Below are 25,383 nucleotides of genomic sequence, written 5' to 3'. Positions count from 1 at the left end.
TACATATGCTACCTGTTTTCTTAACACATATGCTACATATGCTAAATACAAATATGCTACCTGTTTACCAAATACATATGCTATATGCTACCTGTTTGCTAAACACATATGCTACATATACATATGCTAAATACATATGCTATATGCTACCTGTTTGCTAAATACATATGCTACATATACATATGCTAAATACAAATATGCTACCTGTTTACCTAATACATATGCTACATGTACATACGCTACCTGTTAACCAAATAAATAGGCTACATATACATATGCTGCATATGTTCTGTAGTATGTATGACATCCTGGATGGCACAAAGTTACTGGTACCATCTTGAAGTTCTGACTAATCTAAGAATTGTGACTTTTAATCTCAGAATTCAGAATTCAAACGCATCTCTTTCTCAATTTATACTTTTTCTGCAAAATTTTTCATTTTAGTTGCTCAAAATTATTACTGTAATCTTAGAATTCTGCCTTTAATCTCTTTAAATTAAACTTTTTCCTCAGAATTTTAATCATTAATTTATTTCTCTAGTAAAACTGTGATCTGCCAACAACATATTGAATTCATTTATAAATTAATATAAGCATTAATTTTTTTTTATCAGTTTATATTCTATTCAATGTTGTTGAACTTTATCACTTACCGGTTATGACAGACAGGTCTTTCCTTCTTTGGTCTCTTTCAATCTTTTTTTTTTTTTTTATCTATCTCAAAACTTAGATGACAAAAACCTGCTTATCATATTACAGAGAAAGTGAAGACTTTCATGTGGTGGAAATTTTACTGACAAAGAAATGCCCCTGGAGACTTTTTATATAAATAGCTCATTAGAGAAAGCTTCACCATATCAATGAGTCTTACTTCTTCTATCTTGAATAACAGCACATTATTTTTCACATTCTGTTTATGTTAGTGTTAAATTATGTACAGGCTGCACTTACAAGTCCCCGTGTATAATCTGTTATTATAGAAACAGTAGCAAATCTACACTATATATAATCTTGTGATTTTTCTATAGTGCCATATTTGACACACATGGTATAAAGTAGGTAGAATATGGTAAAAAGGTGAGCATGTCTATTTTTTCCATATCTTTGAACCATTAAATGTGTATTTATCTTTCAGCTCTGTGACTTCTAACCCTCTTCAGGGTCTTTCCCATGAATTGAAATGCAGAAGTCAGTTTAGTCACTGTTCCTATTGAAACATGAGCCAGTTGAGCAGTGCTTATGACTGAAACGTTCACACTAACAATGAACCCTTTTACAGTATCTAAAAGTGAGATCATCATGGCCTACTCAGCACTTCATACCTGTACACGCATAAACAACTGTAGACAGCATTCTCACACACTCCCCTTTTCACATCCACAGCAGTGTGGTATCTCTCAGTGTACACTGTCGCCCCCTAGAGGACATCTCTCTCATTAAACTGCCTGAGCAGAAGGAACAGAGCACTTCCTCATCCTTATCACGTGTACAGCGGTTGCCAGATGGAGTGTTAATCCGGTTAAGAATTGCTTTTTAATCAAGTTAGAATGGAAACAGGCTTTGGGCTGATTAATATTAATTGAACTCATAAACGTAAATTTGTCCTAATGAGAGTGGTGGTGGATCTGGACCCTATGCCACAAACAATGGGAGTCAGGCACCTTGAAGAATGTTCCTGTTGATCCCATTTTCTAGAACTGCTGATGGATGATGTAAGTATCAGAATTTAAGTCATTTCCAGGTCTCTTGTTAAAATGATTTAATTAGATAATCTGACATGGAGGACATGTTATCAATCAGTCTTTTTTACGATTCAATAATGACCTTTTCCATCACTCCTCCAGTGCTAGTGGCTGGACTCTGACCTCAGATCTGACTCTAACTCATTGTACTCCAGTTTGCTCATCAGTCCAAAGTATGATTGATGTTTCCAAACTAATTGTAATGTACAACTGAGTCTATGTGTTCACCTTAAAGCTCTTCTTGACCATAAACACAATAAGCATTTTCTGTTATGTCTAATAAGCGTGTTAAATCATGGGTGTCTAAACGTATCCTTGTAGGTGCAGACCAAGTAGATTCCACATCTGATAGTCGACTGAAGGCCAAGAAGGACTAATTAATTAGGTGAATCAGGTGTGTGTGGCATGTGGCCTTGCACCTCCAGGGTCAGGGTTCGATTCCCACCTTGGGTCTGTGTGTGTGGATTTTCTCCTCGTGCTTGGTGGGTTTCACTTGGTGGGAGTTGGTGAACGTCCTGGGTAAGATAGGACAACCCTGATGTTAATCGTGATGCATCTTGAAAATCATCCAAACTGGCAACCCCTCAGACCACAAATGCACGCTCTAATCTGGCAACCCCAGTCCGGGTGTGGAAAGCGGCTGTCGATGGAGCTTCCATTCGGTACACGTTTGCTCTTGTGCACAGTGGAAGGGGGCGGTGAAGAGTTCGATTAAACCCCCTTGTTGTTGTTTTGTTGTGTTTATTTGTTTGTTTTCTATTTATCTACGTCCTACTCCAAGCGCGAGTTTATTTTTTCCTCCCCTCCACCCCCCGGGATCATGGCTGCTCTCTCAGCCTGGTTTTGGAACGAGGATTTCTGGCTTCCTCACAACGTGAGCTGGGCGGACCTGGCGAAGCCCGCGCCCGGGGTGGAGTACCCAAGAGCCGGCCACTTACTCAACGCCTTCCCGCTGGCGTTGGGCATATTCGCGGTTAGGATATTTTTCGAAAGGTATGGACGTTTTTATTTTATCGGAAGTAAACTGCCTGTCAAACCTATACATGTAAAAGAAAAGCGGAAAGAAGGAGTGAAAAAAGGGGGCGGTGCAATTTAGGTAAAGTTAGTTAAGCTAACAGATTAACTAGGCGTCTAGGACATTACGTCAACTCGAGTACTAGTCTACTAAATAGTCTCAATCCATCCGAATGTCCGTTGCGTACTCCGTAGTACGCTAGTATTAGGAGCTTCTTGCTCAGCGTCTGATACTGACGTATTCATTCTCGCATACTATTTAGGATGGTAGTACGCGTCTCAGTTTAACTCCAGTTTAAGGATGGGTATGAATGGCTCTGATTTATTACTGCTCAGTTTAATTGGTTTTGAGGGTATTCTTTTAATAAATAGAATAATTGAAAAAAAAATCTTAAAGGAATAAGGAGGCATGTGAACACTATGGGTGGTGGATAGCACTGTGACCATGCACCTCCAGGGTTGAGGGTTCGATTCCCATCTTGGGGTCTGTGTGCATGGAGTTTGCATGTTCTCCCCATGCATGGTGAATTTCCTCCAGGTACTCTGGTTTCTAACCACAGTTAAAATCTGAAGACATGCAGATTAGGTGTGTGTGCCCTGTGATCGATTGGTACCCCGCCTTGTGCCCCAAGTTTCTTGGGATAGGACAATACCCCCCACTATATATATATATATATATATATATATATACGGTGTGTGTGTATGTGTATATATATAATAGAGAGAGAGTGTACAACTGTACATCAGTGAGTGAATGAGTGCACGTTTTATCTTAACTTTATCTTAAGGATGGCTCTGATTTATTAGATTATTATTTAAAGTGTTTAATTGTTCTTGAGGTGTTATTATATAAATAGCATAAAAAAGCCCAAAGGAATAAGGAGGCATATGAACATAGAACAGTACGTTGGCGTAATAGATAGCTCTGTGGCCTCACACTTCTAGAGTCAAGGGTTTGATGCCCGCCTCGGGTCTATGTACAGTACATGGAGTTTGCATGTGCTTGTTTGGTTCCCTCCAGATATTCTGGTTTCTTCCCACAGTCCAAGGACATGCAGATTAGGTTAATTTGTGCTTACAAACTGACTGTAGTGTGTGTCCTGCCTCATGACCAAAGTTCTTGGGATAGGCTTTAGGCTCCCCGCGACCCTGGTGAAGCAGTATAGACGACGAGTGAGGAGAGCAAAAACAAAAAAGACAGGCTGTGACATGTGTGTGTATACTACTACGCAGTTTGCATGTTGCTAATTGGTGGTCATGAGTTTCCATTACCTGTTAGCTTGACTAGCCTTATGCCTAATGAAAGGCATAGTTTGAATACCAGCATACCCTTGGTGGCTGAATAATCACGAGGTACTGAGTAGAGGGTATTTGTGTAAATTTGACTTTCACACCACTCCTTTAACGTTGCAGTGCTCCCAAGTGTAATCATCATAATCGAAAGCAGGTCCACGAGGCCGGGAACGAGTTGCCTGTCTCGTGATGTGTATGGAACAGCCAAGATGACTTTAGTAAGAATAAGGACCCCAAAACACATGTGCAAAACCTGCATGGTCAGGAGCGACCGGCTGCTAACTGCAAGTTGGTTAAAAGACACCATGTTGTGCTTCAAAGTTTGAAATTGTATTTTACATGGCGGTTTCTGTTTGCATAAATGTTTTGAATATGCAATTTATTATCTTTTTTGCACCAGGCACGTTTTCACGATTGGTTGTAGACTCTTGACACAAGTTCCGATCAGGATTGTTTGTTCACACAACAGTTTAGTTCACATCACAAGTGGATTTTCATATAGAACTAAATGTTTAAGTTGCACGTGTGGTTGATTTTATTTTTTTGTGAAATTATTCCATTAAAAGGATGTGTACGTGTTTCATTCCGATGTAATCGTTAAAGCATTTTCATACTGATGTCATCATTAAAGCGTAGCTCCCTCAGTAGCATGCCTGCATTCTGTATGATTGCGTAATGCTGAGAAATGCCTCCTCAAGGAACCAGTTAGTAATGCTCATGTTATCTCGCCCGTCCAGATACTACAGCGTGTTTTGTTGGTTTTGAGTCTGGTTCCACTGGTTCTGTCAAAGTCTCTATATGGTCTACCATACAAGTATGTGCATTATGGGCTTTTTTTTTTTAATCATGCTGGGTGGACCAGTCCCAAACAAGATGTTAAGGATCCTTGTGTAAACAGTGCTCTGATTGGGTTTTGGTTTCATTCTCGGCACTAAATCATAACTTTTCATCATCACATGCACACCTCACTAATTATTACACAGTCACTGCAAAAATTTCTCACTCATGTAGCTTGTAGCCCATAATTGTCCTTTGTAATAATCTTCATGCAGTTGTCCAAAACCCTCTCGGCACAATCTTTCACACCCTCACACCCTCATAATTGCACGCTTTTGGCTCAACGGACCAACGGACCAACAATGGGTACTTGCCTAACTTGGCAACAATTGCAAATTTTGGGCTTAGCAATCGCACCCTCTGGGCCAGCAATCGCAGAGACGGTGGTCTCCTCGCACCGTCTGAGACCAACAGTCACACCTTGGGGCCAAAGGTCTTACAGTTGGACCTATGACTGTCGCATCCTTAAACACTTGGCGAGGGGGGGGGGGATAAAAGAGAATATAAGAGGCAGAAACATTCGTACACTATTCTGCGGCAGCAATCACACCCTAGGCTCCAGTAGTCACAGGCTCAGTCCAGCAGCTGCACTTCCTAAACCTCAGAAATCACTATGGGTTCACCCCAAACTCAATCAGAACTAAATTGGCTTCTTTGTGTAAGGTGGAAATTGTAAAGAAAAAATACTATTATTATTATTATTATTATAATTTCTGTTTGACTTGAATGATCAATCATTATGAAAAATTAGTCAGACTTGAATGTTACCCTGAATGTTATTTGGACACGATCATAAATTTGGTCAGTAAATATTAAGCACTCAAAATCAACTCTTCCTAGCGCATGGCCTGCCACATGCACAAATCCTCCACACACCCCTGACAGTTAACCCCAACTTCTCACTCCAGCATGCTGCTCCTGTTACCACACCACCTCCCACCAGCGGGCCCCTTGTCACCTGATGTTTACCTTTGAGGACACCTGGTCCTTCTAGGATCTTGTTGTCTTTACTGTCACCATCGTTCATGTCCACATTGCTCCCCTGCCGTGACTCAGCTCCGGGTGTTTCAGGCTATGCCAGCTTATTTGCCGGCCCAATTAGCTTAGTTGGTCTAAAGAGGATAGATGCGGGTTTTAGCTGGGTAACTGGGGACAAGGTGATGAGGAGCGACAGTCGACGCTTTAATCCCCAGCTGGGGAGCTGTATTTCCCCTCAGGCTCTGGCACTCAGCCAGTCGGTTCTCGCTCTCTCATTTATTTATTTATCAGTGGTAACAACCTCTTCACATGCGCACTAAGCCCCGAGTAACATCAGTACTTAATACTTACCTGATTATTTTAGCTTTTTAAATTATTCAAAGTTGTGACCTCTTTATATTGACATTACTGTGACTTAATATGTAGCAAACGTGTAATTCAGGCTAATTTATTGAATATTAGTGTAGAGTTCTTCCTTTATATGATGTTACCATTATGACATTCTCACAGGGAGCCTAATACCAGCTTCCACAAATTCGGTTTTGTGGCAGACCTACTGCTTTGCCTGTAGGTCTACTATTTGTGTGTGTGTGTGTGTGTGTGTGTGTGTGTGTGTGTGTGTATATACAGCTCTGGAAGAAATTAAAATCAGCATCTCTACTAGTATGGCAAAAAAATCCATTCCAGTGTCTGTGGAATTCCTACACAAGCATGCCTCATTCTGCTTTAAGGTACTGATTAGGTGATCGCCTGAATCACTCACTCATCTTCTATACCGCTTTATCCTGTATTCAGGGTCGCGGGGACTTGGAGCCCATCCCAGGAGACTTAGGGCACGAGGCAGGGTACCCACACATACACACACTCACACACCCATTCACACACTACGGGCGATTTGGGAACGCCAATTAGCCTAACCTGCATATCTTTGGACTGTGGCAGGAAACCAAAGTACCCGGAGGAAACCCTTACCTGAATCAATTTTTATTTATTTTTTTATTTTTTTATGAGGGGAAAAGTATGAAAACTACTTCTGTTATCATCACTCTACTTCTGCAATGTAATGATAGTTGGACACAGTTGGATGGCAGAAACCACGTTTGTTGTATCTTGAAGGTAACTGGAACTTATCTGTAACCTAACTATTGACCATGCCAAAAGAGTTGAAAAGAAAAGTTTTCAGTTTATGCGATACAATAATTGCCAGGTTGCTTCCATTTTAAAAACAACAGCAGACAAGAACAAGGTCTAGCAGGAGACACCGGGGACAACAAAGCTATAGACTGGCATAGAATGAAAACGAATCTCTACTGAGGGGAATGACTGCAAACATCAGGTGACATCAAGTACAGTGGCAAACTGAAACCGGGGTAAAGTGAACAGGGAGCATGGTGAGAAACAAACAGGTTTCTAGAAGTATGGCTAAAGCAGCAAAGAAGAGCCAAATTGAGGTTTGCAAAAGACCGCAGGAATTGGATCATCTAATAACATCAGATCGTAGCCATGGCGATTGTAAAATACTTTGTAAGTGTACTTTTGATAACTTTGGAGTCATTACATTTTTATTTATTTATTTATTTTCCCAGGTTAAAAGACTTAAAATTTAACTATCGGGGGGAAAAAATTATAATGATCATGACACGTACTGAATCACAATATTAATCAAATCAGCACCTAGGTATCCTTATAATCATTTATTGGGGTGAATCCTGATTCCCAACCATATAACTGTTTATAGTTTAAAAAAAGAAAAAAATATTCCAGAAAGTCATACACAATTACGCAATTTTGTACCACTTTCTTATGATGACAGATCTTTACGGAGATCCGAATATAGACTTATATGGATCTTAATTAGTAGGCTGGGTGCAACAGTTGCAAAAGAAATCCTCCCCGGAGAAAAAGACTCGAAAGGATCATTAAAGTATACAGGTGTACAAACAGTGTTAATTGTGTTGAGAGGATGTTTAGTATGTGCGTACTGAGAAAAAAGCCAGCAAAGGCTTTATGATTTACAGCAGAGAAAAATGTACATGTATTTCACATAACAAACAAGCAAGCTTGCACGTTTATTTATCTAAGAACAGAAATGGCACCATATGCATAAAGCACCATGACATAACTTTAAAAATAAAGAGCATGCACATTAAATTCTGAACCAAGTTCCAAAAGTTCATGTATCATGTGAAGCATCTGTAACCTAGAATATAATACACTCTACATACAATGTGTAATTTCTGTATGTTATCTGCGGGCTCCTGTGTGCTCCGCGGCTATTATAATAGCATCACATTCCTGAATGCAAGTTCTTCCAGCCTTTTGAAAAGAAAGAAACATTTTTGTGATTTAGGTGCAAGATATGTTTATGAAAGAGTTTTTTTTCCCCCCCGTCCTCCTACTCATGTGCACACACCCCCATTGAGACACAGGGATTGTGGTTCACATTGGAAAAAGATTTTGTTTGTTGTTTTGAGACGCCCACACCACTGCTCTGTGCACATGTGGCACAAACTGTGGAATGTTTCTTACTAAACCCTGTTGTAAGCGCCAGTAGGCTGAACATGATTATTAATTTAAATAAGGAGCAACATGGGAGTGTATTTCATTTAGGTAAACATGAATTTTGCAGAAATAGCTAATAGAGGCAAATCACTGGACATGGAACTCTGTAAAATCTGACCTCCAACTTTGGTAATAAGCAATGGAAGATAATTTCTAGGAATTCCTAGTTGGGAAATCAGGAAGGATCTACATTGCCCAAGTTTTCATGGCTATATTTTCCTTTTCATATACGCATGAATTTATCCTGATTAACCTAAGTTTTACTTGATGCGTCTCTTTTGGATTTATGGAAAGATGTTTGGTTTTGTAATCTGTTGAATTCATTTAAATCGAGAAGCTCAATTTTACTAACTTAATAAGATTACACATAGATTTTCTTCTTATTAAAGTATAGAGTAAATGTAATTATATTGTAAATTGAAGAAGAGACTACACCTTAAAATACACTGGTCTGTGCCAAAGCTCTGGATCTCCTTTTTTTTTTTTTTTTTTTTTTTTTTGCTTTATTACAGTGTGCATATGTACCCTTTATTTCTTCATATTTAGCTCCCAAATGGCCAGGCATTCTTTTATTTAATTAATTTTTTTGTGAATTTTTTGATTATGGACCAGGATTGTTTTTAAAAACACTTTTTAATTGAACTTATTTTGATCAATGAGTGTAATGATCTCGGGCCCGATCATATTAGATATGGAAGCTAGTCCTACCTGAGAACAGAAGTAAATCGCTGTTTAGATGCATCATCATGCTGTATCGGAAAGTGTAAATATGCAATCGAACCTCAGAACGGAGAGCAAAAATAATTTAAACGCTGCCCCGCGGGGGGAAATGGGGAGTGGGAGAACAATCCTTCCTGAACTTGGTACAAATCAGTCGTGCCTTATGTGAAAACACCCTTAATATAGTCTCGAGGAAATGTTCTCCAGGCTTTCTGAAGGACTTGATTGGCTTTCATTTTTCAGTCCAGTCCATGTACCTGAGCAGTTCCAGAGGAATCTTTTGTTTGTTTGTTAAGCTATACAGTGACCTATGAATCAATTAAGCATAAAAGCATGTGTGTATATGTATAATGTGTGGTATAAGTTGGTTGTGATAATTGTAACTAGTCAAAAGAGGTAAAAAAAAAAGAAAGGACTAAAGTTAATATTTCTTCCTACACCCGTTCGAACATCTTGATATTGCTTGTTTATTATATTTTTAGATTTTGTCAGTTTTATTGTTTCAACTTAAGCCGTGAACCGGTGAGAACCAATATAGTATTTAGTGATTAGTATATGAAAAAAGGAGGGGAGGAAGGCATGTTCGTGGGCAGAGACAGAAGTGGAAAGAGTTTAGGAATGAGAGTGGGGACTATGACATGGAAGGCAAGAGAGTTGGTTGACATGATGCAGATAAGAAAGGTGGATATACTGTGTGTCCAGGAGACCTGGTGGAAAGGTAGCAAGGCTAGAAGCTTAGAAGCAGATTTAAGCTGTTTTATCATGGTGTGGATATGAAAAGCAATGGAGTGGAAGTTATCCTGAAAGAGGCATTTGTAGGGAATGTTCTGGAGATGATAAGAGTATCAGATAGTCTGAAGCTGAAAATTGAAAGTGTGATGTTCAATGTTGTTAGTGGTTATGCCCCACAGGTAGGATGTGAGTTGGCAGAAGCACTCAGGAGGACTACATCCGGTGTTGACTTTGTAATCTGGAAGAGATCAGTGACTGCAAGAAAGTATTGGTAGGGGAGAGTGTAGCCTCACAACACAGGATTGTGGTGATTCTGGTGGTGAGGAAGGTGAAGAGGACAAAGTGGTGCAAGTTGAAAAAGGAAGAATGTTGTTTAGTTTTGAGGAGCAGTTGAGACAGGCTCTGGGGGTGTGCTTCAAGTTGACTGGACAACTACAGTTAATGTGATCAGGCAGACAGGTAGGAGCGTACTTGGTACATCATCAGGAACGGGAAAAGTGGACAAGAAAATTTGGTGGTGGAACGAGGTAGTCCAAGAGTGTCCCAAGAGAAAGAGATTCGCTAAGAAGTAGTGTGACACTGAAGGACTGAAGAGAAGTAGACAGGAGTACAGGAAGATGCAGTGTAAGGTCAAGGTAAAGATGGCAAAGGCCAAACAATTATATGAGGACTTGTATGCTAGGGTGGACAGTAGGCAGGGAGAGGTGGATCTGTGCATGTTGACGAGGCAGAGAGATAGAGATAGGAAGGATGTGCAGCAGGTTAGCATGATTAAAGATAGGGATGGAAATGTGGCAGCTACCAAGAGGGCGATTGGATGATGGGAAGAGTACTTTGAAGAGTTGTTGAATGAGGAAAATGAAAGAGAGAGAGAAGATTAGAACAGGTGACTGTTGTGGAGCAGGAATTACCAGAAATTAGTGAGAGTGTGTTGAGGAGGGCACTGAAGAAGATGAAATGTGGAAAGGCAGCTGGTCCTGTTGACATACCTGTGGAAGTATGGAATTGATTAGGACAGATGGCAGTAAAGTTTCTGAGTAGTCTGTTTAAGATCTTGCAGAGTGAGAGGATTCCAGAGGAATGCAGGAGAAGTGTATAAGTGACGATCTTTAAGCAGAGCTGTGGCAACTATAGGAGAATAAAATTGATAAGCCATACAATGAAGCTTTGGGAAAGAGTAGTGTAAGCTAGTGTAGTTAGGAGTTGTATTGTGTCTTTTATAGATTTAGAGAAAGTGTATGACAGGGTGCTAATAGAGGTGTGATGTATGAGGAAGTCTGAAGTGGCAGAGAAATATGTTAGAGTGGTGCAGAACATGCGTGAGAGCTGTAAGACAGTGGGTGTGACAGAAAAATTCAGTGACTGAAGAATTCAAGGTGAAGTTGGGGCTGCATCAAGAATCAGCTTTGAGCCCATTCTTGTTTGCCTTGGTGATGAACAGGATGACTGATAAATAGAAAAAGAAGAATCTCCATAGACCATGATGTTTGCAGATGACATTGTGCTGTGTAGCTAAAGCAGGGGACAGGTGGAAGAAAATCTAGAGAAGTGGGGGTATGCTTCGGAAAGCAGGGGAATGAAAGTTAGCTGCAGAAAGACAGAATACATGTGTGTGAATGAGAGGGACCCAAATGGAATGGTGAGGTTACAGGCAACCCCAAGTACTTGGGGTCAACGGGACCAGATCAACGGAGTGTGTGGAAAGAAGGTGAAGAGGTGTGTGCAGAAAAGTGTCAGGTGTGGTAAGAGTATTAGCAATGAAAGGAAAGGTTTTTGAAGACAGTGGTGAGACCTGTGATGCTCTACGTGACAAGGATCGATGGGATCAAGAATGAGTCCATCAGATGGACAACTCATGTTAGATGTTTTGGAGATAAGGTCAGAGAGACCAGTCTGAGGTGGTTTGACCATGTTCAGAGGAGCGATGGTGAAAATATACTGACATAAAGATACTGAGGCTGGAACTGCCAGGCAGGAGGTCTAGAGGAAGACCATATAGGAGATTTATGGATGTATTCAGGGAGGATATAAAGTTAATTGGTGTAAAAGACGAGGATGCAGAGGATTGGGTTAGATGGAAGGAGATGATTCACTCTGGCTGAAAAGAAGAAGGAGGAATAATTAGTTTACTGGTGGTGCTGAGTTCTGAATGGTTTGGTTAAAACAGACAAGAGGGGAAATGAGGTTGGTGCTGAGGGTGTTACATAAACAACTGGTTTTTCAATTGAATCCTTGGGCACTTTGCAGGTTGTCAATGTAAGACATTTGTTTAATTTGCTCCACATCACTATTAAATTTAATTAAATATGAAGAAATGAAAGGTGGCTGAAGACTTTTGCAGTGTACTGAAATTATTTGACTTCTTTGTGTTGCAAAAAAGATGAATTACATTCAGTCAGTTTCATTAGTAATTAATTGGTTCAGGTTATGAAGCAGTAATTGATTTGTTGATTAGTCCACTAAATTAAGTAGTTGTTAGTATACGTTTTGATACGGAGTGGAGTGCTTGTTATTTCAGTTGCTCTCATTAGGGTCAGTCAAACCGTATATATATTTGATTTTGGTACATGTTTTATGCCAGATGCTGTTACTGACGCAATGATTATCCAGGCTTAGGACTGTCACTAAGGATGCCCTGCAATCCAAATGATTGGGTGTTGGGCATGTGCTCGGATGCAAACCCAGGGTTTCCGCATGGCAAGAGGCGACCACTGAGCCATCAATGCTTTGTAACACCGCCTTGCTCCATTAGTTGGCTAGCTGTTCACTCTGCTAGTATATTAACTCATGACACATGACAGTCACATTGCTTTACTCTTTATTCAGAGCCTTTTGTATATGTAGGTCGATGTTCTTTACTAAAACTATCAAATGTTTATGTACTGGAAAAACTTCCTGTGAAATATAGGGCACTGAAAACAGAACAACTCCCTTTTAAAAGCACTTTCTGCCCTGAGAAAGAGGTTTGGAAAAGTAAAATTCCTTTGAGACACGCACATGCATGCTCACACACACACTCACACAAGCACAAGCGTATAGAGAGTCTTACACTTGACCATATTTGTGCTAGTCCACTACACCACACAACCAGACATTTATCTCTTACACACACATACACACAACCGCGCACTCAAGCCCCTGGTATGATTCCAGTTCGCCTCAGTTTGCAGTACAGAATGTGTTAAATAGCTGATCATGCCTGACATTTCAGCACATCGTTCACTATAATAGGGTTATCACATCCATCTCTACATAGAATTCTGGGTTCAAATGGGAGAAAGGTCTATAGTTGGAGTCCTTTGCTTAAGCTCTTGCATCAAAGTTCATTAAATTGTTTTTTTAAAGCTAATTAGTGGTGTGTATGTGTGGGTGCAGTTTATTGTCGGAGCCAAACTTCCATAAATACTAGTCAGTGTTACACAACCATCTTCTAAAATGAGGAAACTATTGTTTTCAGAATATAAGCCTGAAATGTCCTGTGTCTTAAGAACCAAAAGTCTTTAATTTATTGCTCATATCCTGTGCGAGGGGCGAGTCACTGATGACACAAGAGATGTCAGGTGGTGAATCTTTTTCTGTGTGTAATGACACCATCATGCCATCAACTTGCATTATAGCGGACATTTCTAAAAACGGGTAAGTGGATCACATGATCAAGCAAGGTGTGGATGAAAGTGTGCTGAGGCAGTAATGAGTCATTTTTAATAATGAAAATTAGGCATGCAGTTTTCTGTAGCTGCAGGCTGAATGTAATCAGCTGTGCAGTCAGAAACTACGAGATGGTGCCACATTCAGTCCTCAGCAGAATCTGGACCAGTTCTTGTGCATCTCTTTTAGATGTTTAACACGTTTGGGACACTTTCTAAAAAAATTGAATTCAACAAAATAAGCAAAAATTTTATTTAAATTAAAAAATATATATATTTGGTTTTTACACAACCATATACAGTATGATATTTATAATTTATATTCATTTTAAGTGCTCGAACTAAACATTTCGGGTGGATTATACAAATAAATGAGAAACGAAATTAAAATGGTAACACCTTATAATATTCGTGTCTAAGGTATAATGTTCTACACAGGGCACCATGGCAACTCATGGCAAAACTCGCCTTGACAATTTTTGTTACATTGTGCAAAGCAAATAATTGCATAACAATGTAAAAATGTAAGAAAAACTAAAGAGTGCCTATGACCTTGTAACTTTGCTCGTCATTATCTAGATTTTGATGATAATGCACAATCCGTTGTAATGACACAGTGATTATCAATGACTAATATGAGCAAGCAATTTAGTATTTCTCGAACAAATTTTATTCTGTAAAGTAAAACAGGGACACGCCTACTGTAGTAGGCCAAATCAGAAAAATCTTTTTCAGATTTTTTTGTACAATAACTCATGTGCCAAAATAAAACGAAAATTCTTTATAGTGTTGCATTTTTAGGTCTAGTGGTTTGTACAACTGAACAATTCTGCAGTTATTGCAAGCGCAACAGTCTGTCGTTTCGGTTTATCAAATTACAAAACTTCTCATATCTGGTTATTTCTGTATTTATCGTCTTAAAAAGCTAGAAAGATTGTTGCATTCAGCTGCAGAATTTAACATTCCAGCTTTATCCTTTTTTTTATTTTTCTGCCTGATGCAATTTTCATGGCCACTTAAAGTACCAGTCAAAAATTTGGACACATAATTCTAATTTAATGCATTTTGTTTAGTGATTTATTTTCTGATTTATATCTATTCTAGAACAATACTCGAGATTTAAACTTTGTTGGTTGTTGTATTAAGACACAAAAGTCAGCTGTTCGGGAATAGTTGCAAAACCCATCAAGCACCATGATAAACCTGACTCTCATTATGACCATCCCAGGAAAGCAAGACCCAAACTTGCCTCTGCTGCAGAGGAGAAGTGTATTAGAGTTACCAGCCTCAAATATCACCAATTAACAGCACCTCAGAGTCACTATAAAGTCTTTACAGAGCATACTGTAAAGTAGCTCTTTTGTACAAGTAGCAGACACATGTCAAATATGAACTGTTCATAAAGAAGTTTATTGCATATTTTTAAACGCCTTCAGCATTGTTTTACAATGTAGAAAGAAATACAAATCAGGGAGGAGCATGGAATTAGAAGGCGTGTCCAAACTTTTGTCTGGTAGTGTGTATATAGATCTAAAAACTATGTACACATGACATGCCACGTGCAAATTGAGGCAGCCTGAGCGTGCGCCACAAAGGAAGTAGCAGTTGTTGATTTCCTTTGCTTATATCTGAATGTATTTATTTATTTATTTTTTTGGGGCACTATAGCAAAAGACTACGGCAAATTACTGCCTTTGTGAAATTAAGAATGGTCCGTGGCTTAATAAATCAGCTGTCATTGTCTTCATAAAGTTTGCATCAAAAATGCCTGCATAATTATAATTATAAGACATTTCCTCTCACAGTACAAAGACATGCGCTGTAAGCCGATTGGTGTTTGCCCAGAGTGGCCCTACACAGGATAAGCATTAGGGATGGTGATCTCCAGGTATCACCTGATACGATATCACGAGAAGTTAAAATTTATTTATAAAAAAAATTGTTTTTGGAGTCAGTGTAGCGATACACGAATTGATTGAACTTAAAGAATTATGTAACTGAATTGAATTATAGTTGAATGATGGATGGATGAATCGTACATGATCAACATCAAAGGCATCATGCGTTCAGGTTTTATGCTTTCATCCATGATTTTATGTGATATTTCAAGACAGGGTGACTGAACAATTTTAGGATCACAATAACCAAGAAATGACCAAAAAATGATTGATTAAAATTGCTTTGTCATGATGAAACGTCTGACAGTTTTTCTTCAGCAGCCTGCTTCCTGTTTAAAGTATGATGGAAGGGTATTAATAGCATGCACGTTAGCAGCTAGAAAAACCAGACATGGGGCTTAGGCGTCCCTGTTGGTGTCGAGATGTATTTTTCGAATGGTTACTTCTCAATAGTGTGCACTAGTGATAGACTGCAGAGCTTCACACAGGATACGTTATGTGTTAGCGTGAGATTGTGATAGAATCCGAGTGAACATTGTTGCACGTAGTTAGGCTGTATTGCTGGGTAACGAAGACGAAAATGTTATATGGCGAAAATGTTATATGGCAAAAATGTATAAAATCCATCAGATTGCTGTTAACCACTGCAGGTTGCTTAAACCAGTGACATGTGGTGGATTAAACTGGTTAGTAAGTCGACGTCTGGTTACTTTTTTGCTGAGCGTTATTTCTTTATATTACATCGATTAAAGACTGGAACATGTGCCAGTAAGGATGGGCAGAAGGTTGAATTGCAATGTGGGGAAATAATATTTGAGTCTGCCTGTTTTCCTTTTTTATCTCTTAAATCCGACTTTTATGGGTATTACAATATCATAATTAGGCAGAAGTTAGGAAACCCTTCCTTTCTCATCATCCAGTTTGGCTCTCTTTGGTTTTGGGTTCCTAGTAGAGATGTTAATGATTAATCGTTAAGAATCTAACCGATTAAAAATGTATTAACCTGATAAGGTTTGTTTCGCATGTAGTGGTATCCTTAACAACCCAGTTGTTATCTAACATTACTTAGCTCTCCTTACTCGCCAGGCTTCTTTTCATCCTTTCTGAGAGAGAAGTTTAAGTCAAAGTAGGACTTTTAATTGTATAGAATTATAGATCACAGTTATGGGAATAAAAACTTTATTTTTAGATATAATCCCCTGCTACACTAATGCACTTGTCCCAGCGTTTCACTAGTGCTTGGATACCATCAAGGTAGGAAGATTTCTTAGTTTGCTGAGAAATTCACGTCTGCCGGATTCATGTCTGAAACGCTGGCCTCCCAAGAATTCCTTTAATAAACCAAACACAAGGAAACTTTATGACTTTGCTGGGAATTTGGCAGTAACGTCCAGCCAGGTTCGTGTCATGTGTAAGCGTTGTTGGCGAATGATTGTGTGCACAGTTCCAGTAGACTTATGTGTGTCTTTTCCCAATTGGCAACAAGTTATTTTTCAAGTTTTAAGGATCAGATGTTCTCCTCGCTGAATGTTCACAGGAATAACTGCCGTGGGCTCCAAGCCACCTTGCCTCGAATCGTCATTTAAGAACGTGCAGCCTTTTTTTAAGGAAGTGTCAGAACTGTTCTTTGCTTGTGGAATCTATAAATGTCAATCAGTTTTATGCGTTCGTTCCTGTTTGACTTGAACGTCCCTCGTAATTGAAGAGTTGATTCCTACGTGATTCCTTTCACAAAACCAGCCAACCATTTAAGTAAACCACTTCACTTGCACAGCCAGTGTGAGTGCATGTAGAGGGGCGGCGTTATTCATACAGCGATCAAATACAAGGCAGACAAATCAAGGCTCTGTGTGCAGTTAAATGCGGTCTTACCCATGTTAAATACTAAAAAATTAAGAAAATTCATATGTGGTGTTCATAGTTCATATTTGACTATATATATTTATAGTTAATAAATCTGTGTGTTGGAGAAAAAATGGGCTGTGCCACTACCACTAAATAAAACTTAAAATGAGGGAGAAATATGTGTCTGGTTATTATTAATTATTGATGATTTAATCAATTATTAATTGTTAGCAAGTTTGAATATCACTTAAGAAAAGTTAATTTTGAATATATTTTTTTAAAATTGTGTTTAAGTGTCCCAGTCCGGCGCCCTCATCAGCGCTGTATCTCAGACAGAAAGAAACAATATTTACATTCGGATCTCTGTTATTTAAAAAAAAAAAATTCTAAAAGCTGATTAAAGAATATTTAGCGTTAACGTGATGCTCACTGTGCGGTACGCTCGCCCGGTTCACAGGAGACGCAGCAGCATATTGCCGGCCTGTAATTGCAGGTTTGCTACATAGGAAGTTTAGCAGTCCAGTCTGAACATGTTTCGCATTTATCTCAAGCATCCTTAGATAAGATTAAAAACAAAGCAGGCTGCAGGCTCTTTTCCTAAAACCCGAGCTATCAGATATAGTAGTTACAGTTAAATTATCATTTGGATGATGGTGTTTTGTGGGATGTGAAATTGCTGTATTGGCTTTGCAAGTGGATGTGGACAGGCTGTATGGCATCATGCATGCGCGCGCACACACACACTCAGATGTTGGGTACACCTGCACTGTGTATGTTTTATTAACCACCATTTATGTATTTTTGTCTCAGTATCAGGATTTTACATGCTGCTTTAAGTGCTCATGTCACATCCATCATAGTTTTTTTTTTCTACACAAAGGAAGAATGTGTTAATTGTTTACCTAAACACAGAATGCCCTGTTTTGTAAAAAAAAAAAAAAAAGAAGAAGGAGGAAAAAGAAACCTAAATGGGGTGTTGTAGCTGGGTTAGTTTTCCGACTTATGATTTGGTGGCAGTAGTTGTGATATACACTCGCATCAGCCTGCACAAGGGAAAGCTACTCTGTGCTCTCCAGTCTCTTGTAAACCTCACGGACTAGGCGATAAAAATAATGCCTAATGTAACTTAATACACAAGCAAGCTCCTACAAGATCCCTCAGCTGTAGTTTTTAGGAATTTCCTACGAACATGCCCGAGGAAGTTTGCTCTGCTGAGAAAAAATTTTAATTGAGATGTTTAATGTCAAGTTCATGGCATGTAGCAGCAGGAGAGTTTCGTCGCTGTGTCTGCCACATATCTGCACACTCCTGATCCCGAGAAGGTCAGATTTTATCCGCTCGAGCAAATTAAATTTGACTAGTAAAACCTGACGTGTGATGCAGCAGATGGAAGGATTCAAAGCGGCAGAGTCGACCGCTTTAAAGTGCGTCATCTAATAGCGAGGTGCGTTTTGTTTAAATGTGCATACCAAATGAAAGCGTGTGTGTTCATGAAGGTCAAGAGCAAGTTTATTCAGTTTGATGAATTGAAGAAGGAGCAAATAAGCTGATTATTATCTTGCCCACTAAGAAAACTTGTCTGCTGGGGATCGGTAGTGTAAAATCTATATAAATGAAAGGGAGGTTTTGTCTGTACATAAGTAAGAACTCCCTCTTTCAATATCTTTATTTTTCATTCGTTAAAGGACCTGAAACGAGTCTCCGAAAAATCTGTATGTTTAAATGTACCTTTTTTCAAATTTAACTTCAGGCAAATACAGAATGTCTGGCAAAGTTCCATAAAATTCTGTCCAATTCTGTCCAGTTTTACATGATGCTGTGAGAAATTCTGGCCGGACAGAATTTTATGAAACTTTGCCAGGCATTCTGTATTTGCCTGAAGTTAAATTTGCGCCATAAATGAAATCAAAATATCGAGTACAAGTGAAGTTATGAGCAGTTTTGTGCCAGATTATGAACTGCAAATTTTGACAGCGCACTGCGGACGCATCAAACTGTGGGTGCGTCTTAAATCGACTGCTGGACAGAATTTATTAAATCATCTGCAGTTCTTAGATACCTGACGGAAGTTTAGCCTTCAACATGAGTGAAATCAAATGAACAGTTATGTGCCAGATTTAATAATCTACTTTGAAATAAGCTACTTGCTCAATGTAAACAAACACCTACATCAAGATGTCTTAATTAGAAAATCTAAACCAAATATTTTTACTGGGATTAGTTCATATTTTCACCACTGGAATAACAGCGCTGAAGTGGTATAAGTGAATTTTAATACATTGAACTCATTTTAATAATAAAAAATATTTTTATCCAGTCTACTGTTCAGATTATTTGACTGATGAAGAAAGAAGCACAATTTGCCGTAAACAAAGATTAAGATACTCAAGAGATTTCTGCCGTACAGAAAGTCAGGCAGACGTACGTCGGGGCTTCAACCTGAAATAATATGACTGATTACAGTCAAGCTGATATGCTTATTTTTTGCTTTAACCTCTTAACTATTTCTACAAACTCTTACTTAGGCTAGTTATAAAAAATTAATTAAAAAAAAAAGTCAGATGTGTAACATTCTTATCCAAGTTAGGGTTACAATCTGCATTGTCCACAACATTTTTACATCTTGGGATTATAAATCAGAGTAAACTTTAAAAAAAAAAAAAAATACAAGTTTACATATTATCCACACTCTGGCTTTAGAATTTATTTTACTTATAGAAAAGACAAATACATCATTTTTTTGACATAATCTCCTTGCTTTCTTAATACGTCTTGTCCATCTGTTAACAAGCTTTCGTATTTCCCCACAGCAGTCCCCGGTGTTTTAATCCGAAGTTTAAAGTTAAAAGTTCAGCTTTTCAACAGGCTTCTCACTGTAACGAGCACTGTTGATTGTTGAACCTATTTCTGGATAATGTTCCAATATAGGCCCTTGAGAATCCCAGAAAACTGTAAGCATTGATGAATTTTCCAGATGATGGTTAACCTTTCAACTTTTTCTTTGTCTGCGTTCGAGAATGTTCCATACTCTGTCGTTTACTCTCAGGCTCATAGTGATGAATCCATGTCTCATCACCTGTAATGATTTTTTTTTTTTTAAGATACTTTCACCTTCATATTCATAAATGTTCCAAATTTTGTTTGCAGATATCCAAACCCTCCTGTTTTATGCCCTTTTGTGAGTTGCTCGACACCAGGTACTCCCTCAGACCACAAATCGCGAAACACTGCACGCTGCTCTTCTTTCGTGCAAATTACAAACCAGGCATCTATTTTTGCTCGCAATGGGAAATGAACTAATGTAACACTTTCACACCTATACAGTAGTGACGGGAGGGAAAGCAGCCTTGAATGGGAAGTGCTGATAAGACAGTGCGGCCAGCAGAAGTCTTGCAAATCATTTGTGCATTTTGTTTCGCATCATCTCTTTTTGGATGGAGAGACTCTAAACACTGGCTTTAGGATACAGATTTATTAAGATACAGACAAAACCATTTTGCGTTATCCATGTTTCCTTTAATTATTGATTAGAAGTGTTTAAACTCTGGTTTCTCGTTTTAAACGCTCTGGTCGGTATCTGGATTAGACTTTAAGGTCCACTATGATTCCCTGTTTATTCAGCAGAGAAACGTTCTTTCCCTCTAAAACGTCCATGAGCTGCGAGGGATAGTTAGCACAACCTCGGGGGTCAGGGGCCAAATCGCAAGACTCCCACCTACTAAATTTAGCGCCTGGACCTTTTCACCCGGTCAGCAAGATGATGTTTATCCTTGCTGCCAGATTCCACAGCTGTGCGTACAGTCATAAGCAGATGAACTGTGTGCTGTGCAAATATACAATAATCCTTTATGGTTTTGTGTTCCTGTTTATTTATGAAGCACCGCACAGGGAATTCTCTCTGGTCTTGGGATTTTTTCTGTAAGGTCTGTTTCCCTGTTATGTAAAGCTGTTCGTCAGTAGGACACTGTGCCAAATCGGAAAACCTGAAAATGTTCATACAGGGTACGTCTACGTACGTTTCCAGCATTTGGTAGACTTACATTTTATCTCTTGCTCATATACACTTATTAAGGACCTTGCTCAGGGACCCAAGGGCCCAACGCTGGCAGCATGGTGGCAGCAAGTTTGAACCTGGGACCTCTGACTGTTGGTCCAACACCTTAACCACTGAGCTACCACTGCCCCTGTCCCAGTGGCCATGTTGAAAAAAGACAGAGACTAAACTTCACAGACTATAAACAAACTATCATCTCTCGTGAGCTAGCTTCATATTATTAATACATGATCAGCCATTACATTAAAACCACGGCTCTGCAACTCCAAGGCAAACGGACAGCACAAGACCTCTGAAGACGTGCTGTGGTATCTGACACCAAGACGTTAGCAGTAGATTCTTTGTCTTGTAAAGTTGCGAGGTGGAGCTTCCAGGAATTGCACTGGTTTGTTTAGCACATCCCACAGAAGATTTTAGGGGCCGAGTCAACACCTTTGAGTCTTTGTAATGTTCTGCAACACGTTCCAGAAAAGTTGCGGGGTGCTCTGTGTTGAGGCCACTGACATTAGCGAATACTGTTTGCCATATGCCCCTTTTCCTGCTTCTAACAGATCAATTTTGAGACTGTTCACTGGTCATGTCATATATCCCACGTGTCTGTGTAACAAGATAATCCATGTTACCTACTTCCCATTTTAGTGCTGTTAATGTTACGGTAGATCAGGACATGTTACCAAAAGTCCCAGGAAGTGATTATAATTTTTTTTTTTCCAAGCATGATACACCACCACATGCTAAAAATATAAACACCCTCTGGCCAAGCAAATAGATAATACTTTAGTCTCTGTGGTGTGTAGATGTTATTCATTTAACGCTTAGTGTAGCTAAAAGCCAGTGATGACATTCCTTTCCTGCTTTGTTTACATGCAAACGCGGTCATGCATCGAATATAATCTCCGCAGGTCAGCTAGCCGTTCTGGCTTTCTGTCTGTCAGGTGGGTGAGGTCCAGCCTCGGTTCACAATGGGCCAATACTGAATCAGAAATGTGGAAAATCTCACCAATCAAGTCAGCAGAGAGAGAGAAGACTGTGTTTAGTCCTGACCTCTGTACAGTCCTGCTCAGATAAATGAATGCTAGAGCACAGGAAATCAAATTTTAGTCATTAACCAGACGCGCCTGACTCGTCATTCCTTCTCCCATTCCAGCATTTTAACTCATTTGTACAAGCCGTTATTGCTGTTTGTAGGAAATGGAAAGACGTTATGTAATGAAAGGTTTTGGAAATCCTTTAGGGTTTATATTTTGCTCTTACTGTAAGAGGCTTGTATAGATTGAATATACAGATGTACTCAGTTGAAGCAATAGATAAGGACGTTTAACCTAGAATCTAGACTAGTCAAGGATTTTTTCAAGAACTCGATGTCAAGGCGCACCCTCCTCCATGTAAATCCTGCAGGACTAGACAGTCATTTGCAGCTCCAACTTGTCCTTCAGGAAAACTTGGAAGCCGTTCATCAAGTCCAGTCGTTCTGTAGGCCAGCATGACGCCCTGTATCATGACCCACTTATCAAATCTTTTTCCAGCCACAGATCTTGCATGCATTTGCTCCATTTCAAGGCAAATTCATGGTTCAAACTCTGCAGCTCTGCGAGACCGGACCTTGCTTGAGGAGCTCATTGACCAGCCATCCGTTTTTATGGTGTTGTCTTTTGTGGACACTCGGATAGCTTTCTGTAGAATCATTATCACTTATCGTTGTAAGTGATATCATTAACCTACAAGCAAAATGTTGTTCATTTACCATCTCTATTATATATTTCTTGTAGGCAAAGTAAGTATAAAATGTATTAACTAATACCAGAGTCTCTTAACATTTAATATTAAATAAACCTTTCATTACTGGAGACTTCACCATATTAACAATAGCATGCATTTTCTTAGTCCTTGTGAATAAGCTGTTGTTATAGACACAGTACCATATCAGAACAAGTGCATTAATGTAAACCTGGTACTACCGTCCAAGCTGGTAGTTTATTTTTGCTGTCCGCATCTCATTAGCGGTTAGCAAAAATAACTATTCATTTTACTTATATTATTATTATTATGATAGTTGTATGAAAAGTTGTATGAGTCACTTATACATAATACTGTACATTTAATTTTCGAATTTAATTTATTGTTATAGATATATTTTTATTTCCTTGCTTGGTATTTATACGGCAGAATAAAAACTTTCAAATATTTACAAATAGTCTACCTGTTCAAAATACAGTCACCATTTTAAAAGGGTCGAATTATTGGGCTGCATCAAGCAAAGAAAACAACTTGGAGCCTTGAAATTACTGGAACTGGGTTAGGAATAGTGAACGTGCATTTCCATACACGCACACAATGTAATGAAAACTCACAGGATTGGGACTAAAAAGCTGTCTGGCCACTTGTTAGTGGAGAGACTAATTAAAAAAAAAAATCTTGAATTTACTAGAGAGCAAAAAGATAAAGGCCATGTGTGTTCCGGTGAGTCCAGATTGATCAGGTTCCTGAGCGATGGCTGTGTCGCAGTAAGAAGGCATGAGCATGAAGCGATGCACCCAGGCAAAGTTTCCACTGTTACATCCTCTGGAGGTTATGATGTTATGATGGATGGTTGCTTCAGTTGGTTAAAAATATGCTGAGCAACATAAATAAATTAATTAAATGAAAACAGCTGACCACCCGAATGTACCAATTTATTATTATATTTTTTTAATCCTATTGGCACGGCCATATTTCAGGACTCTCGAAGTGTAGCTGTGGGAACATAAGGAATCATTTTTACACATGAACTGGACACCACTTTGTGCGCTGTAATCAAAGCTAAGGGTGACTGAATGAAATCTCAGTAGGCAGTGTATTTCTCTTAGTGATTTATGATAAAGTAACGTCTTATAAAACACTGCAATCTTTCATGCAACTGATTTAATGTGGTGAAAATTGGATGCGACACTGTATTGAGTCTTTGTACAGAAGGAAGACATGATTGCACATTAAATTAACCGGAATACGCGTTAACTTGTGGGATGTTGAAGCTGCAATTGTGTTTATCGCGTTGAGTATCATTTTTACATGAGCGTAGCTTAGTCGTAACCGTTAAAGGAACCATGGTAGACCCACAGAAAAACAGTTTCACACTTTGAGTCATGTGAAACTTCAATGTGTATTCACTTGTAAAGTGCTCTGTATGCTGTGCTGATGTTCAGACAAAAACCAAGCAGGTCTTATTCTTGGCAGAGAGAAGAGGAACTCAACATGGTCGTTTGCTCTTCTTCTTAAGGGTCAAAGTGTTGTGTGAATGTTGAGATCCTTTTCTGCTCAACGCGGTTGTAAATAGTTATGACTGTGAGCTGCCATGGCTCAGTTCGATCCACTATTCTGATAAAAGTCTAGAGGCTGTTACAAAATTTTAAGAGATTTCCAGTTTTAGAAATCCCTAAACCATCCCAGTTGACACCAACATCATCATTAAACTCACATTTTCTTCCCAGTTTTTATGTTGGATGTGGGCGTTAATCGAAGCTCTTAATTGCATAATTAGCTTTCCAGATAATTACAAGTTCCTTTTTAATTTGTTCATCATACAATTAAATTTGGCCACAATATTCCATGTGTAACAGAAATGTATATATACCAGTGTCTTAGTCCTGCTTTATCGCTTCATTTGTGTCACCCAGCACTTGAATGAACCCAACACCGGAAGATAGCAGGCCTTTCTATTTAAAAGAGTGGTTTCTCTTTCCTCAGGTTCATCGCAGGTGCCTGCGCGCACCTCCTCCACATCCAGGCCGAGGTGGTCCGGAGAGCGCAGGCAAATCCTGTACTAGAGAAAGTGTTTACGTCTATCTCAAAGGTACGTCTAATGCACCTGTTTTATTATTTCAGTTGCCGTCTCCCCCCCCCCCCCCCAAATGGTTTGACCCATAAATTATCACCGCTTTTAACAAGAACTGTCTTTTCCCACTTATAAAGCTTACACACTTTAATTACACTTAAGCTTACACTTTTATTATATTGTGTGCTTTCACTGCACCTTGATCCTCAGACAGGAAAAACAACACCTTTTATAAGAAGGTTTATTATTA

At 39.1% G+C, this 25,383-nt stretch overlaps 1 protein-coding gene across 1 annotated transcript in view; it reads left to right on the top strand.

Moving 5' to 3' along the window:
* Positions 1 to 2,357: 2,357 nt before the first annotated feature.
* The window catches only part of cers5 (ceramide synthase 5), a 37,356-nt gene continuing 14,330 nt past the window's right edge, over positions 2,358 to 25,383 (top strand). Inside the window, exons 1-2 of the mRNA XM_053484692.1 lie at positions 2,358 to 2,735; positions 25,046 to 25,151. Of these exons, the coding sequence (XP_053340667.1) occupies positions 2,563 to 2,735; positions 25,046 to 25,151 (279 nt within the window). The 5' untranslated portion in view covers positions 2,358 to 2,562. The remainder of the gene's footprint in view (positions 2,736 to 25,045; positions 25,152 to 25,383) is intronic.

This window comes from Clarias gariepinus, chromosome 23 (genome assembly GCF_024256425.1).
Source record: "Clarias gariepinus isolate MV-2021 ecotype Netherlands chromosome 23, CGAR_prim_01v2, whole genome shotgun sequence".
Classification (NCBI taxonomy): domain Eukaryota; kingdom Metazoa; phylum Chordata; class Actinopteri; order Siluriformes; family Clariidae; genus Clarias; species Clarias gariepinus.
The sequence above is the reverse complement of the archived record's forward strand: the minus strand, read 5'-3'. Positions and strand labels throughout refer to the sequence as shown.